The 16,958-nt window shown below is 32.6% G+C and overlaps 1 protein-coding gene across 1 annotated transcript in view; it reads right to left on the bottom strand.

The window, feature by feature from the left end:
• The window catches only part of LOC124353592 (collagen alpha-1(XV) chain-like), a 642,040-nt gene that overhangs the window by 376,467 nt on the left and 248,615 nt on the right, over positions 1 to 16,958 (bottom strand). Inside the window, exon 2 of the mRNA XM_046803505.1 lies at positions 6,738 to 6,811. Within this exon, the coding sequence (XP_046659461.1) occupies positions 6,738 to 6,811 (74 nt within the window). The remainder of the gene's footprint in view (positions 1 to 6,737; positions 6,812 to 16,958) is intronic.

Raw genomic sequence — 16,958 nt, forward strand, 5'->3', positions numbered from 1 at the left:
AGTAGTTTTTAGTACGCAGCAAACAATAGTTGTACCTATCACAAGGTAATCTGTTATCTAGTATATTGGTATATTGACGTGTCTTTATCTAACTGGTATCTTAAATTAACTAAACCAGACAGACGTCAGGTTATCATTTCTTTATGAACTATACAATTCATGTTTTCCTGCTCTCAACGACGATATATGGCTCAATTCAAACAGACAAGTTTTTAAATGCATTTTATCCAAATCAACATTCCACTTAGAATATAATTTACATATATTCAATAACAGTAACAAAATTAAATGTTGTTTTGTTTATTACGGTTTATTTGGCATTTTAATTGAAATTTTCAATATAACGCTTTTAAATTATTAAGAATTTATTCTTAGAAAAAGTTGACTACTTAAAAATTGTATTTTCAGTAAGTAGTTATGTAAAATACATTTAAATAATTTTGTCCTCACAGATTTCTTTAAGGAAAGATATTTTTTTAATATTCGCTTTTCACAAACCCAGTAAATTCTAGTATATGAAATTTTAAACTTTGATCCATGTTCTCCATGCCAAACGAAAAATAAAATTAAACAAATTAAGTTTTCTATACTTCATTAATTGGAATGGTTTATGTAACGTGCAATTATAAATAAATAGATACAATACAACAATAAAGAACGGGTTATTAAATATTACAGTCACAAATATCGCTAGGTCCACGTACATGATTGTGATCTTTAAAAGAAATAACAGATGTGAGTAAAGTTAAAGGGACCGCGAATGGAGTAACAAAGCGTATTTACTCTCAAATAGCTGTGAAACACGATAACGGAAAATGGTGCGAGTGTGAGATGAATGCTAAGTAGTGGCATTGGTGAAATGTGCCTTTCTTATCAGACCATTCTCTTGCAGACTTACTATATTTGTTAGGTACTTTGCGGAACCGGTTATTACTGGGAATTTAGAATGGTAAATTACCATTTTATTCGTATCCAACATCGTTCCAAACGATTAGTAAAGGCTATTAAAAATCATAGTGGTTGTGTTTGTCCAATTTAAAAAATATATTGCAACAAACAAACAACGATAGTAAAACTGAATGAGAACCTAGAGGCACTGGGTATTCAGCTGATACGCAGAGGTTGAGGTAGTAGCACATGTTGGTGTCCAACAACACCAGGTAATTGAGCTAACAGACTAGAGGCTAGTGTTGTGACATTATAGATACGCAGAGGACGATGTGGTAGCTGATGTTGGTGTCCAACAACACCAGGTAATTGAGCTAACAGACTAGAGGATAGTGTTGTGACATTATAGATACGCAGAGGACGATGTGGTAGCTGATGTTGGTGTCCAACAACACCAGGTAATTGAGCTAACAGACTAGAGGCTAGTGTTGTGACATTATAGATACGCAGAGGACGATGTGGTAGCTGATGTTGGTGTCCAACAACACCAGGTAATTGAGCTAACAGACTAGAGGCTAGTGTTGTGACATTATAGATACGCAGAGGACGATATGGTAGCTGATGTTGGTGTCCAACAACACCAGGTAATTGAGCTAACATGACTAGAGGCTAGTGTAGTGACATGATAGATACGCAGAGGACGATGTGGTAGCTGATGTTGGTGTCCAACAACACCAGGTAATTGAGCTAACAGACTAGAGGCTAGTGTTGTGACATTATAGATACGCAGAGGACGATGTGGTAGCTGATGTTGGTGTCCAACAACACCAGGTAATTGAGCTAACAGACTAGAGGCTAGTGTAGTGACATGATAGATACGCAGAGGACGATGTGGTAGCTGATGTTGGTGGTGTCCAACAACACCAACACTACTGCAAAGTAGATGATAACGAACTGGACAAGACAAGTTTAATAGCTTTATTACAAGGGACGTGTTGAAATATATCATTTCGATGCTGGCCAATGTCTGACTTACTTCTACAGAGGAAAATATTGGATCAAGGTTAAAATTAATGCCATTTAAAATGTAAAAGAAATCATTTTTGATTGTGATTAATTTAGAATCAAACCTATTAAAACATAGCCTACTAAATATTACAATTCAATAGAACAAATGAAATTAATTACAGATATTTCAGTATATACAAAATAAATTATTTTAACGATACAAGGTAAAAGAGGTATTACCACTCAAAAGTGGCCTCCTAAATTGCAAAGGTTTACGCAGATTAGATTTTAATATTTAATCAGCCTTTTCAGGAAACTCTTAAAATTTTCTTTTGTCACAAAACGGAGACAAACTAAATCCCATTCTTGAGAAGGCTATCATTTAAAAAGAGAACTTTTAAGTAGAGAATTTCTCCGCTTTAAATCCAATAATACATTTTATTAATGTGTTTCTTTGCGTAACTTTATCACTTCGCAAAGCGTCAAATTTATTCTTAAAAACTTTTACCACGACATCAGATTATGGGCTGATAATGGTTTATGTCCAATAAAATGTAAACACATGTACAATTTAATGAATTACAAAGCAAAGTAAATCTACATATGAAAGTTTAATTTATATATGTAACTCGGCAGAGATATGAGAGATATGGGTTCGAGCCCCAGCGGAGAGGTACTTTTGTGATTCAATGTTTATTGAAAAATAAATTAGATTGCCACTTACAAAAATGTAATAAATGTAAATAAAAGTCGTTTTACAGGTATTTTGGTCTTCCGATAATATGTTAGTTTGGTTATTTTAACGCATTTGTGACAGATACGGCCAAATACCAAATAATGTAATCCTAAAAAGTAAGGGCTCTGTAGTGGAGTGGTAGCGCACTCACCCGGCAAATGAGATATCCGGGTTCGATTCTCAGTGGAGCAAGTACTTTTTGTGATTCAATGTAGTAGAAAAATTAAATTAGGCTATTGCCGCTTATCAAAATTAAATAAATGTATGTATGTATGTATATGTAAATATATATATATATATATGTGTGTGTGTGTGTGTGTGTGTGTGTGTGTGTGTGTGTGTGTGTGTGTGTGTGTGTGTGTGTGTGTGTGTGTGTGTGTGTGTGTGTGTGTGTGTGTGTGTGTTCTGGTTTACAACGTCAAATATGCCTAACACAATGTGTCCCTTCTAAGTGACATTATAAGGAAAATCTACTTATCTCCACACCTGTAATGACTACAGTAGAATGTTTCACTGCATACCCTTTAAACCGAAAAACACAAAATTATGTAACTGATTTTCCATCATGCTACATATAAATGGTTATTTTTTTTCTTTTTGAGGTTCCATTCTGCCGGTATTTCTATCTATTAAATAATGAAACAATATCTTGGAATTGCATGCACACATATGTGTAACTAATAATACTGCTGTGCAGAGTAATTATATACATACGCATAAAGGTACAAAGAAACGTTGGTTTCAAACATTGCGAATCGACTATCCAACAAGTAGAAAGAGAAAGTGCCTGTTGAACTTAGAACTCCAATATCCTTAGATTAAGCATCCTTACTACTCATAAACATAGCATTTATAATCAATTTGCCATTCACTAGTGCTAGTTAAGAAACTCTATGTACCGTTACATTAACCTTAATGAACAATGTAACTATGTGGCTAAATTCTCGATTATAGTATAATGTTGTAAGTCATGTAATTTGGACGAATGTAAAAAAAAAACTCCACAATGAGTATAGAAACAATTTGAGAAAACGTACAGAATCTCTATAATGAAAAGTTTACGATGAGAACGAGAAGATGTTTATACAGAAGCTCTCGTCTGTAGGGGGGAAAAGCAGGGGGGGGTGAGGGGGAGCGTAATCAACATAACTCCCCACAAGAACGAGGAGAAAAGATCCAGGAAACGTTTCTCTCGAATGGTTTGTCTTAATACTTAACTTTCAGCAATTCGGAACAATATTGTACTGCAATTGCTTGCAAGGAAAGAAGTTAACAGCACAATCTACACACAATATGTAATTAATTGTCAATTATTATTGCAAGACAAGTTACTACTTTATAAAAATAAGTAAAACTTCCGTTGTTTTTTTTAGTAAACATGATTGATGTGTGTCACCTGTATGAATTTAAGAATCCACCTCGTTTGGCTGGCCTTAAATGATATGTTTATACACGATTTTCCAGTAAACAAAGTAGACTGTCGCCAAACCACGTTTTTCGTATCAGGCTTCACTAAGGTCGTATGCAAAATAAATTTTAAATCTATTGATAATTCATTAGGCTACAAGTCTCAGTATGACACGAGTTGAAATGTAACATTGTTCTAATCAGTTTCTTACAAATGCATTTATTCTGCTATTTTAAATTGTCATCATGATTACCAGCAAGATAAATGTAAACATTTTAGCTAACGGTCAGTAAAATTCCATGGATTGAATTGACCATTGTCGAACTCGATCTTTTTATCATGTATAAAAGAACCTATCATGCAAATTTTACTTCACTAACGCTCACCCAACTATACGAACTATACTAAATGCATAAGGCCTGAATATATACGAAAATAGATGAAAGAAAATGGTAGCACTCTAAGAGGAAAGTGAAAATCTATGTATAGCTAAAATACGTTGCAATAACTTACTTCTTACCATTATTCCTTTAACCTTTTATTTTTAATGTAATTTTAAATAAAGAAAAGTATTTTTTTACTTAAAATACTTTCTGTGCCCACCATCTTCCCCCCTCACCAATACGCAAAAAACGGACGATCAAAGACAATGAAGGATTAACAGCAAAGTCGAACATGTATAAATAATTTCTTCAAATGTTTGTATTATTTATATTAAGTGCTCAGGATTTAGTTTCATTTCAAAATAGTAAAATGTATATATTTAATAAGTCATTTTATACTTATCTTAATACTTATATAAATAACAGGGCGTTAGTAAAAAATAGTGATGTAGATTGTTCGTCAGGCCGTCGAAACGATAGTTCTTGATAGAAAGTTCCTGGAGAACTCTATTGATTTTGAGATTAGGATGTCAAAATTACATGTAAAAATAAAGCTACTGTATAAAATTTATGCATTCGTTGTTGATAATTAGGTGGTACGAGAAATCGCAGAATAATCAAATATATAAACAAAATGAGTATAACCTTCTTTATATATATATATATATATATATATATATATATATATAAATTAAATTTGTATAAATGGTATTTAATTTTCAATAAATATTGAATCGCAAAAAAGTACTCGCTCCGCTGGATGAACACTCTCACTTGCCGGGTGAGTGTGTTTCAACTACACCACAGAGCTCTTACTTTTTACGAATTAATTACTTAGTTTTTGTATATATTAATATACAATTCACAAATTCACAATTCTTCAATATATGTATAACTAAATATGTATAAACCTTTTAACACTTTTTTTAACTTTTATTTTTATACTATGTACATTTCGAAATCTCTAATTTCATCTTCAGGTACTAATGTTAAGTTAATTATGAAAATAAATAATTAAAACCAAATTGTCATGGGTTTTTTCACTACCTTGAGGGCTAAATTTGTTGTATTTAATTTTATGTGTGATCAATGTATATTGTTTAAAAGTCTATCGAATAATAAATTTTTTGTTAGAAAATCTTTTCGTCATTTAATAATATATTATTATGATTAATTGTGGCACTTTTGTAAATATCAATATGTTCTAAAGTTAGATAATAAGCGACTTTTTTTGCTTGTGTGTAAAATTTCAAGATTGTTTTCGATGTTAGTGTATGTATGGCTGGTATTATTTAAATGGTCTGCATATTTTGAATTTGATGATGTTTTCAATGCTTTTATGTGTTCAATCTAATTTTGAAGGATCGGCCGGTTTTTCCAATTTAGTGGGATTGACAATCGTTGCAAGTTAATTTGTATACTCCACTATTGTTGAATTTTGAATTTTGATTTTGGTTTGTTCAATTGCTTTTGTTTTTGATTAAAAGTCCGAGGTTGTTCGAGGTTTTGAAAGCCAATTGATATCCTTGTTTATACAATGATTGATGTATTATCGAAGAACTACACAAAGAAAGAAAATAAGAAGAAAGAAGAAAGAGATATCAAATACATTCAATCAGACTACCTTGGTAAACAATGTCACAAAATTAACAAATCAAGTCCTGAATTTCTCAAACAAGGATACTGAAATATTATGTACCTGATATATCTACTTAAGTTTAAAAAAAATAGACCTTCATTATATTACATCATAAATCATTTAGAAAGCTATGGCATTTGATTTAGAAAATCGCAAGTGAAGACGCGGGTAATTGCTAGTCGTATTATAAATTTATCATGCAACTTGGTTGGCAAAACTTATCTCAATTAATAAATTAATTACTTATTTTAAAGACCAAAACTGTTGTATGTAACTCCATACTATTGTGTATACAAACAATATTAATTATTTAATATTTTGAAAAAAGTTTTGGTTTATGCTATGCACCCAAAAGACAAAGATCCCCACGCTCTGGGCGAATAAAATTAGTTTCCGTCAAACATTTACATTCAACGGTAAAACGAAGTTACTTGTCCTAATACTACAACTGTACATGGTTTCCACAGTTCACATAGCTTCAGCACTGTAAATTATTTAAAAATACTTTGAAACGGAACAATCTGTTTCAGCAAAAATTAATTATACGTGTGAGATTACAAATGTCTCTTTTCTGTCTTTGAATAATTCTAGTTCTAGAACAATGGAGGGCATAAAATGTTTATAATAGAAAACCCCTAACAATTAAAAGTGAACAATACACAACTTTTGACTTACCATCTTGTATTCTCGCTGCTAAACTGCTCTCTTGCAAGCAAACAAACGCAATACACACTGCCAACACTGCCCTCCTGAAACACAAAACGAAGTATTAGGATTTAATATTGCAATAATTTCTTTGGAAATGATTTAAAACTAAAAATATTTAATGCTGTGGGAAACCTGTTACACTTCTAAATGCATAGTGTCATTATCTTGCTACACTGTTATGGAATTGTAAGGTACCAGCAGATATCCCGGCTTCGTACACAATTTCGTAGGCTTTGGACGTATATTAGAAGTTCTGGTTTGAGTAAGCTATATTTAGACGCCAATTTTAAGATACGAAATGTATCAAAATATGTAAAAGAATTATGGGCGCTGTAAACTACTTCGGTCATAGTACTTTGTTTCATAACTGATTTTGCCTTGTTTTCCCGATCAATAAAATATATATGCATACATACATTCAAGACTACTTATGTCAAAAGACAGATATGATGGGTTTTATAATACTCTCTAAACTTGTAGTAAAAGTTGGATATTAACATTGGTTATGATTTTGACATTAAAGTACTCACCGAGCACTGCATACTTGATATTTCCTGAAATGTACGCTTAAAAGTACATTTTTATATTGTTGTGCTGTTAAAAAACAATGATGAAAAAGAACAGTTGACTACATTTAACAGGCTCTTTCAAGTAACAGTATTTGTTTGACATAATGCAACTTTAGAGACCAAGACGGGAGTTTTCGCTAACGTAGTGACCGATGGGGCGTAGCCTCCAAAGATTTTCGAAATAATAATAGGTCTATATGTTAACCAGTGTCTCTAAGGTTGTCCAAGTAACATTTTACTAGTAAAAGGAAACTACACAGAAGATTGGCCAACACACACACACAAACGTATAGACACCATTATATTTCTGTATAATAGTATATATAAAAACATACTATTATACATACTATCCGGTTGTGTTAAAAGTAACACAAACATTCAGTCCAGGTACTGTGTCAAAGTGGCCTGAATATTCCTCACATACTAACTGGTAAACAATAAGAGATGGCATGGCAAATCAGCTATTGGTATTCCCAGGACTTCCTAACTGGGCTTCGCCGGTTACACAAAACAAAACCTAAATAAATACTATAGTAAACATGGGGGTTGATGTTTGTTGATTCTTGTAATAACTATTTTTACGATTTTATGTCCTAAGTTGTCAAAATAATGAGTGTGTGAATGTTTTAACTGCCTTGCAATAACTTTAAATGTAATTAAAACTGTGGGGATTTAATAAAAAATGGAAACTTTAAATAGCCACTGAATTCGATTGAGTAACATGAGAGACCTCTAGTTTGCGCCATTCTTCTTTTTATAATAGCTTTAAAATTAGGTATCACTTGCTAGCGGTTCCTATTTCAACATTTTTACCTATAATACCTGTAAGCGGTAAGCTGCAATAGTCAAGAATATTATATATATATATATATATATATATATATATATATATATATATATTATTATTATGTGCTTCTTCATTTAACTTTCATACGTTACCATTGCCTTAAGAATAATTATTTAATAAAGAATGAAATCTTTTACAACATATCCGTCACGCAATACGAATTTAACGTGGATGAAAGAAAATAAATTAAAGAAGAATAAACACATTAAGGAATATTTTTATTGGTTTAAAATTGAACTGGAACCCTCGAATATCCAAGGGACGAGATTAAAAAATAGCAGCAAATCAAGTAGGCACTTATTTATAAGTAAAAGAAAGAAAATTAGAGATATCTTATTTTACCAGGCGAAGTTAGGGCTAAGAAGCCCTCTCTAACACTTAACCTGGGGACTAACGGCTTAAAGGTAACTTCCGAACCACCACCAATGGCCGGGCAGGCGGACTGCTTGCAAGGGCAGGATCGCTCAACAGCCACTCATCCTAGCAGCAGCCACGCTCTACATTGCTTATCTAGTTATCTTGCGATAACCGCGGTACCCGCTACACTACGCCATTGGCAAGTTTATTTTACACAGATAAGATATATTTGTAAAGATACTATAACCATATTAAAAACCAATTAAACTTGAATCAAAAATAAGGGAAGAAACCTTTACTTTAGCAATATTTTGTGGATCAATCTGATAACATCTACTAAATGGCCTTATTATCTATTTTAATTCGGCACTTGCAGTACAATACCTCAGCTAGGTATTCTCTTATGGACAACTGTAATCAAAATACAATAGTACTATTGCTTCGCCCTCCCCCTCCGCCCCCTAAACAGGACCATTTGAACCCTCTGCAATCCTGTAGTTGGCGAAGATCCAGCGATACTCTATTACACGTCTGGCAGCGATACACCTACTTCTCTTCGCAAGGTTGAAGTTTCCACATTTCATTACTACTCATTCATTAAATATGTATTTGAATGTTTACTAAATTTCTAGATCCAAACTACTCCTGCGATGTATTATGAAAGGTTACGATGTTCATTAGGCCCTCGTTCGGTTCTAAAGATATCATGAAATAATCACATGTAAGGCTGTAACATAGAGAAATCTTAGGGTTTCAATAAACATATATATATATGTTAGAAATGTGACTATTTTTAAACTTTTTCACAGATATAGACATAATAAAGAATACTTTGATCTCCTAAACGGCAACTTGAGGATCTTACTGTTAAAGTTTTCTGTGAACACTAATACTGAGTTTCTGAGACTATTTAACATCTAATTTACACTACTTTTATATCTTTCTTACATTCTTGCTAAAAGCATAAGTATAAAAGTATAAGTGGAAACAATTAAAAGGTAATACGCTGTAAAGTACAAGTACTTAAACTAATAACTCTTATAAACGAACCTCTGTAGAATTTTTGCCACAAAATGGCCTTCTATAAAATTAATGCACGTTTATCCAAATTTCTTTTCCATCGACATAAGGAATTACAACATTTACAACGAAAATATTTAAACTAGTGGACTAATTAAATACAAAATTTTAAATGTTCATGTTCAATTGTATGTTGATGTCCACTAATCAGTAGGCTTATGTGTAATGTAGGTATGGTGGGAAGAGTTCATTCTACGTGACTTTTGAGTTTAGTTCCAGTTCACCTTCCTCTCAGTGTAGCGTTTTGAATCAGTAATGTTCATCTGAAAGGATCCAATAAGGTCGGTGACGAATGATATATTCTCATTGCCCTGATGATACAATGAAAATATCTTTGTACTTAGGTTACACCATATATTGCAGTATAGATGTATCTGAGATCGAAACGATTTATAGAGTTCGTTTTCAACTTGTTTCGTCGCCGACTTTTTCAGACGAACATGACTCCAGATTCCAGAAGTCATGTCTGTGACAGTGTCAGATTTCATAGACTGCACTAAGAGGAAGGTGAACTGGAGTAAAACTCAACATTCACAGGTAGATTTATGTTGTTAAATCTGACGGATGTGTGTGTTTTTTTCCCAATAAAATAAGTTTACGCCTTATTATTACCCAATGAGATTGACATGTAAATAAAAAAGTTATTTAAACAAAGATGTAATAAAAGTAGAATAATCTTTGATTTACATAAAGGACGGTATTTTTGTTTTTCCAAGAATGTTCTCTTATGTTTAGGTCTTCTGGTTTCAAACGTATCTGTGTGCTATATCAAAAATAAATTATTAAAATTATGACTTAACTTTCAATCAGCTTACATTGTCCGCAACTGCAATCGCTTGTTTCGTTAAATCTGGTATTCCAAGTAATATCGTTGGACTTGGAAGCTAAAAGGATTTAGCACAATTGGCATCGTTGCAAGAATTACTTGCTCTGTTGACATAAGCTTTATTTTAGAAAGCCCATTGCCATTTATTTATTTTTGCTTCCATAACATTGTTTTGACACTTGAAGAAGAGAATAGATTCCAATCTTCAAAACATATTATTTAATTTTTGTAATATATTTTTTTAATCTTTTATTTTTAATAATATATTTAAACAGGAAATAGTAATAATAATTTTTTTAATTGTTTAGGTAGCCACAATAAATTAGTATTTTTTTACAGAAAATCATGGGGTTTTTTACAATTTCGTTATGTTCTAAATTAATATTTCAAAATGAATATTAGATAGTATATTCTCGTATATTCTCTCTTCATACTTGGAAAACACATTTACATGCTTTAAATAATTTACCTATGATTTTATCTTCAACTAAAAACCACGAATAGAACTTTTCGTAGATGTAATTTATTCACTGTTTAAGCTGGGAGTGAAGACTGATTGGAATTTTTCACAGCTTATTAATACTGACTTGAAGATCAAAATAAAAATTTCATAAACGTTATCAAAATCAAAACTATTTTTATGTATTATTTATTAAAATGTTACATCAGCTGATGGATTGTTTGAGCTGGGTTTTTAAATCCTTCCTATTTCCGGTCGTAAACTTCAGCTCCCTTTGGAGGCTGATAACAAACAATTCGTGGTAAACGAGTGTAGACTTGTCGGTACTTTGAGAGTTATACGTGCTTCTGAGAGAAGCCGTAAACTGTGTCGTAAATCCCGTGTAGACATTGCGCAGGTCAGTGTCGTAGTGGGGATGGGGGGTGAGAGGGGGTATCTGACGAGGGTACTGGGAATTAAAGCAGGTTTAGGCTTGTTAGTAAACTAGGGAAGTGACGAGTCGCAGTCAAGAGCACTGTCTTCATCCTGCCATAAAGTTTGACTTTAACACAGAAGTTTTTAAGGTCCGGTTTTCAGTATCGCTTGAGGGGTTGGATAAAAATTATTTTTGCCCGCACGATACCTCTAGAAGCTAACTGGCCTCATGACTTAAAATAGTCCATGAGGATTCATTTTTAAATAGGTAACGCAGGGTTTGATGATGATGCACGTCAATAAACAGATTTGGCTGAACGTTATGAAACGTTTTTAAATTGATGTTATTGATAAATATGAAGCAAGGGGAAATAGCAGAATCAATTAATTTTTTAAACTCAGTATATCCATAAAATATTTCAACATGTGACATATGAACACATGTAGCCTAATTTTCAAAATGTCCAACGTTAGCTGTTGGTGACTTAGTGTATACAATTTTGTATTCAAACTTTGATTTGAAGCGCACTTTAATAGAAAATATGAGAATGTATAATGTGCCAGAATATCTAGAGAAAGGTTTCATCTTTAGACTAGAAATAATGTACGAAACTTTATTTCTACACTGACAAAAATGAGTTCTTTGACGTTGCATGTCCAACAGGGAATTTGGTTAAGCGTCGATGAGTAGGTTGGCACTATTTATCTTTTGTTTTCCAAAGGATGTAAACTTTCTTTGCCACATGATTATCTCTAATTCTACCTGTTAATAGTGAAACGAACTACAGACTAAATTTTTCATCGAATTTCAGTGAAGCCTGTTAAGTGAAGCATGGTGTAACATATTCCGCCTATTTTGTTTAGTTCAGAAATGGTTATGCAGAAAATATAGTTAGTTAATTTCAACCAACAACCATTTTCTGCATATTCTCCTGGATTATGTACATTGAATTGCAGATAAGCCATACAGGCTAGGAAGTTAGATGATCAATATTCTAGCAATAGCACAGCACCCAGATCAAACTAATCAACTTGAATATGAATTGAGGTTCAGTAATTACAGTTGAAATAGTTTTATAGAAATTATATGATTGTTAAAACAAGGACTCTTACAACTTACTTCTAGCATAAATGTTTATAAAGTTATATTTCCTTAGGTAGATTATACAATAAGCTATTATAAAATTGGTAATCGAACTAACCCATGTGAAGCAATTCTTTTAATAGAGACCTTTTGAAGACGTTTTTGGGATCTCTAAACACCAATTACATTTTCTATCGTACTAATCGTTTTTGGAATACAACTGTCCAACCCTATTTACAAATTTTTGTTGATCCTCGTGGAAATATACTCCGTGACCTCTCCTTTAGAGCAGATTTATTACTAAAAATATTACCTTGCGAAAGTTGAGGTTAACCACATTTATCTCCCACTCAGTAAAGCGTCTGAAATCTGACACTAACACAGACCTGACTCGTGGAATCTGAGCGGAAGGTAAGTAAGTGAAGTTTAAATCAACATGCGCTTTGAATCAACCCTTCCCAACACGGCAATTTTAGGTGTGGAATATTTGCTTGTAGGTTTGTTGTGAAAAATGAAAGCTTACTCAATGTTTTGAGTCAGGGACATGTGCAGCGAGTTGTGATTCAGTGGAGATTTCTTCTACAGAAATACCCACGACGGGTGAGATGTTTGGAGATTAAGCTATAGATGTGTTCGTGCTCGACCGTTAGTGCAACGTCACTCTTACAAACTTTGCCTACACGATGAGTTTGTAAAAGTACATCAGTTCTCCCAAATACTTTATTGCATATTAGTCAGTCTACTGCAATTTCTGTCAAGCCGTAAGACGAGATTAGGTCGTAAGAGACACACGTCAAGTCAGCGGAGATGTGATGAGCAATGTGTGCTTTTCTTTCTGTGGTTGGTCTTGTACTGATCAATTTTACATAATTGGTAGTGTTGATTTATGAAATTTTAGATACTGACCCTATCGAAATGCCAAATTTTACTAAAGCAGGAAACTAATAAATAAAGATCATAGCAAGGAAGAAATTTATACCTATATTGATTGTTTAAAGAATGTTAGAACTACTGAGTTTAATTACCTAAAATGATTAAGTTGTTGTTGACAAAAACTATTTCGTTATCATTTCATCCCAACTCCGACTGGCGTTACGTATGGATTACTCTAATTCTGTGTGTTTCAATTAAGAACTGTAGGCTAAAATCCTAAAAACGTCTAAAATTTACCAGTCGAAATATTTCTGATAACAAATACATTCTTGAAATAGTTTAACCCTTCTGTGGAGAACCATCTTAAGCTATCAGATTTTAAACCAAATCTGCCAATAATACGAATCTGTATGTATAGGTGACTTGAAAGGGGTTGAGCTTGATTGTGATTGGCTGAATCCTAACCCTTCCCATGTGACCAACGGCAAGTGATTGAAGATTAGGATATGCACACTATATAATATGTACATAATATATAAGTGGAAGGGGTAACATATTTTATTTATAAATAAAGTTAATTTCCTTAAGAAAAACTGCATTAATAACATGAAATTGGTGTATGAGACCTGTGTAGATGAGTTGAAAGGGGTGGAGCATGATTTCGATTGGATAAATCCTAACTTACCAACGACCAATACCGCTTCTTTATTAGAAGCTGCCAGTTTTCGACAATTTAATGCTATACTTTATGTTGAAGTTTTTTCATTCTTGATTATTTATACATTTTCTTGAATAAGGATATCAAGAGAAAATAATCAAAAATAATCAATAATAAAAATATATAATAAAATAAACAAAAATAAATATAAATGAATACACCCAAGAAGTACTGTATACTACTATTTTTGTTTTAAACATTCTAAAGGAAGTTTCGTTTAGAGCTTTGTTCTGCTTTGGCCAATTTGTTGTCCTGTATTATTTATTGGAATTTTGATTTAAAAACTAAAATGGCTCTCTACAGTGGAACCAAAATATTTCAAGGACTTGTTTGTGTCACCATTTCTCGACGCAGTCTGAACAGGAAAACGTAGGGGTTATTTCCGACATTACGATTAAAATCCACTTATTATATTTTTACAAACACTTTTTTTTCTTTAGTGGTTTGGGATTCTTCCTAATATAAAAACAAGTTAATTTTCATATTATTATAAATGTCCTTTAACTAAGAAATATATAAGTAAGGTGTTTGATATTAGTCTATGCATGTGACAGATTACATTCTGTGGAGCCATAAAAAATCTTCAGAATTTGCAGTCACATGTCAAATATTTGGTATGTTTTATATATACATACATATGTTGTATATATATATATATATATATGTATATATTTCATAGTTGTTGATATAGTGAAGTATGTAACTTAAGATAAATATAATAAAGTATCGACCTGACCTTTACTTAATGAATTAGTTTTGGGTTTTAAGTTTGTCTTCTAGTTGAACACTACCAGTTCTATCAATTTGTGTCGCAATAATATACATGTTTTTTACAGACATATATTACCATCCTCATTAAAAAAATGTCAAATGTAACATTCGTTTGGAAAATTCTTTAAATTTAAATTTTCAACCATACAAATTTATAAATTCGAAACTCTGGTAAATGATTGATTTGCACATATTTATAATGGTTTAATCTAATATAGAATAGGTCTACTACGGTGCACTAAACATATATTAGGAGAACCTTAGAGCTATAATATTGAAAAAATACAATACGTTTAATCACATACTGGGAATATATCTAAAATATCGTCTCGGGTTGATATCTCAAAATTTTAAATTGGGAACAACATATGGCACATTTCTTAAAGCTCTATTAGACAAACATATTTTGGTGGAGTTTGTTTTTAATAATATCGGTTTTTAAATTAAGGAAAAGCACAACAAAATTGGGGCTTTACGTATAACCCGGTAGTTTCCACAAATTCAAAAATAAAACAGTAAAACTATAAAATTCGTACCTTATGATATTATGTGTCACATGAAAATATTTAAGATTACACGAGTTTTGAACCCTGAACCTTAAGTTGTACCATATCTTGTCCCATTAATTGATCGAAATAAGTTTAAGTAGATACCCTGTATGTAACTTGAGAGTTTGTGTCTTTCTTACAGCTCCGATTGTTCTCCTAATTACGATTCACCCAGTATAACGAACCTTACACAGTACCCCACAAGTGCTCTTAAAATTGCGTTTAAAATGATAGCGTAATATACCGGTAGAAGTGTTTTCTATGAACGCCTGTTCCCGGATGCAGTTTGGGATCCAGGCCGGTACAGCATCAGGATCGATGTGCGGCCGCCTGACCGGCTCCCGTTTTGGGGGGTAAACTCCCCCCACCCCCCACATTGAGCTTCCTCCCCCGGCAACCTCCCACCCTCACAGCAGTTACAGTCCTCGGCATCTCTCTTGACTTAAGACACTCGACTCGAGTTTAAGCTCTTATTTTAATCAGCAACACTTACGGTGAATACTCCAAGGCACAATTCGACTTGACTGGAATCTCAACATGAATTATTCGACCCATAGCGGTGGAGCACTGACGTCATTGACAACGTATAGAATAATAATGTGTAGTCTTAAGGGCTGAGGAACATAAACAGCTGTGAATTAACTATTTGCCTTCGAAATAACTGTCCTTTTTGTCAAGGACGATAGTAAGTTCACACTTTTTAATTCCAATAAAACTTAACTTCAGTATCATGTAATTGTATTTACTCCAAACATAATTTCTGTGATCTATATTTTTCTCTTTTAAGGTAAACGTATACAAACAGTATACTATAAGACAGAACGGCTATGCAGGGTGATTGAAAAAAGTAAGTTGCACCCCCTCTTAATTTTTTTTTTTATTTTAGAAATATAAAATTTGTTTGCGGCAATTTTACTAGCTACAAAGGGCTGCACTAATAATGATAGCTTTCAAATGTTTTACCTTCAGGGGACAGGGGGGTGGGGGGCAACTAAAAATTTTCAAATAGCAATTATAGTCTTGTAACATATCGTTTTAAAGGTCTTTGTTAGTCAATAAAAATACACTTAAAGAATTGCAATCGGACTACTCTACAAGAAATAGCAGCCCCAAACGTATAATGTTGAAAAGTAAGTTCCAACCCCCCTCAACTTGCTTATTATATTAGTTATGTGAAATCTGTTTGAGGCAGTCTTACTAGCTACAAAAGGTATTAATAATAGTTTTTAAATTTTTAACCCTCAGGTGACAGGTAGGTGTAACTCAAAATTTTCAAATAGCACTTGTAGTCTTGCAATAACTGCAATTAAATTGAGGTACGATTGCATTTATTTAAGTATATTTTTTTGACTAACCAAGACATTTAAAATTATATGTTACAAGGCTATAATTGCTATTTAAAAATGTTTAATTTCCCCCCACCCCCTGTCCCTGATGGTAAAATATTAAAGCTGTCATTATTAGTGTGGCCCTTTTTAGCTAGTAAGATTGCCGTAATCAGATTTTATATATTATCACAAATAACAAAAAAGTTAGAAGGGGTTTAACTTACTTTTCAATCACCCTGTATAACTAATTCTCGATCTTCGAAATGCCTCCTATGCTTCGTTTATTTGTCAGTAAGAACCAAATACATTGATC

This window comes from Homalodisca vitripennis, chromosome 2 (assembly GCF_021130785.1).
Source record: "Homalodisca vitripennis isolate AUS2020 chromosome 2, UT_GWSS_2.1, whole genome shotgun sequence".
Classification (NCBI taxonomy): domain Eukaryota; kingdom Metazoa; phylum Arthropoda; class Insecta; order Hemiptera; family Cicadellidae; genus Homalodisca; species Homalodisca vitripennis.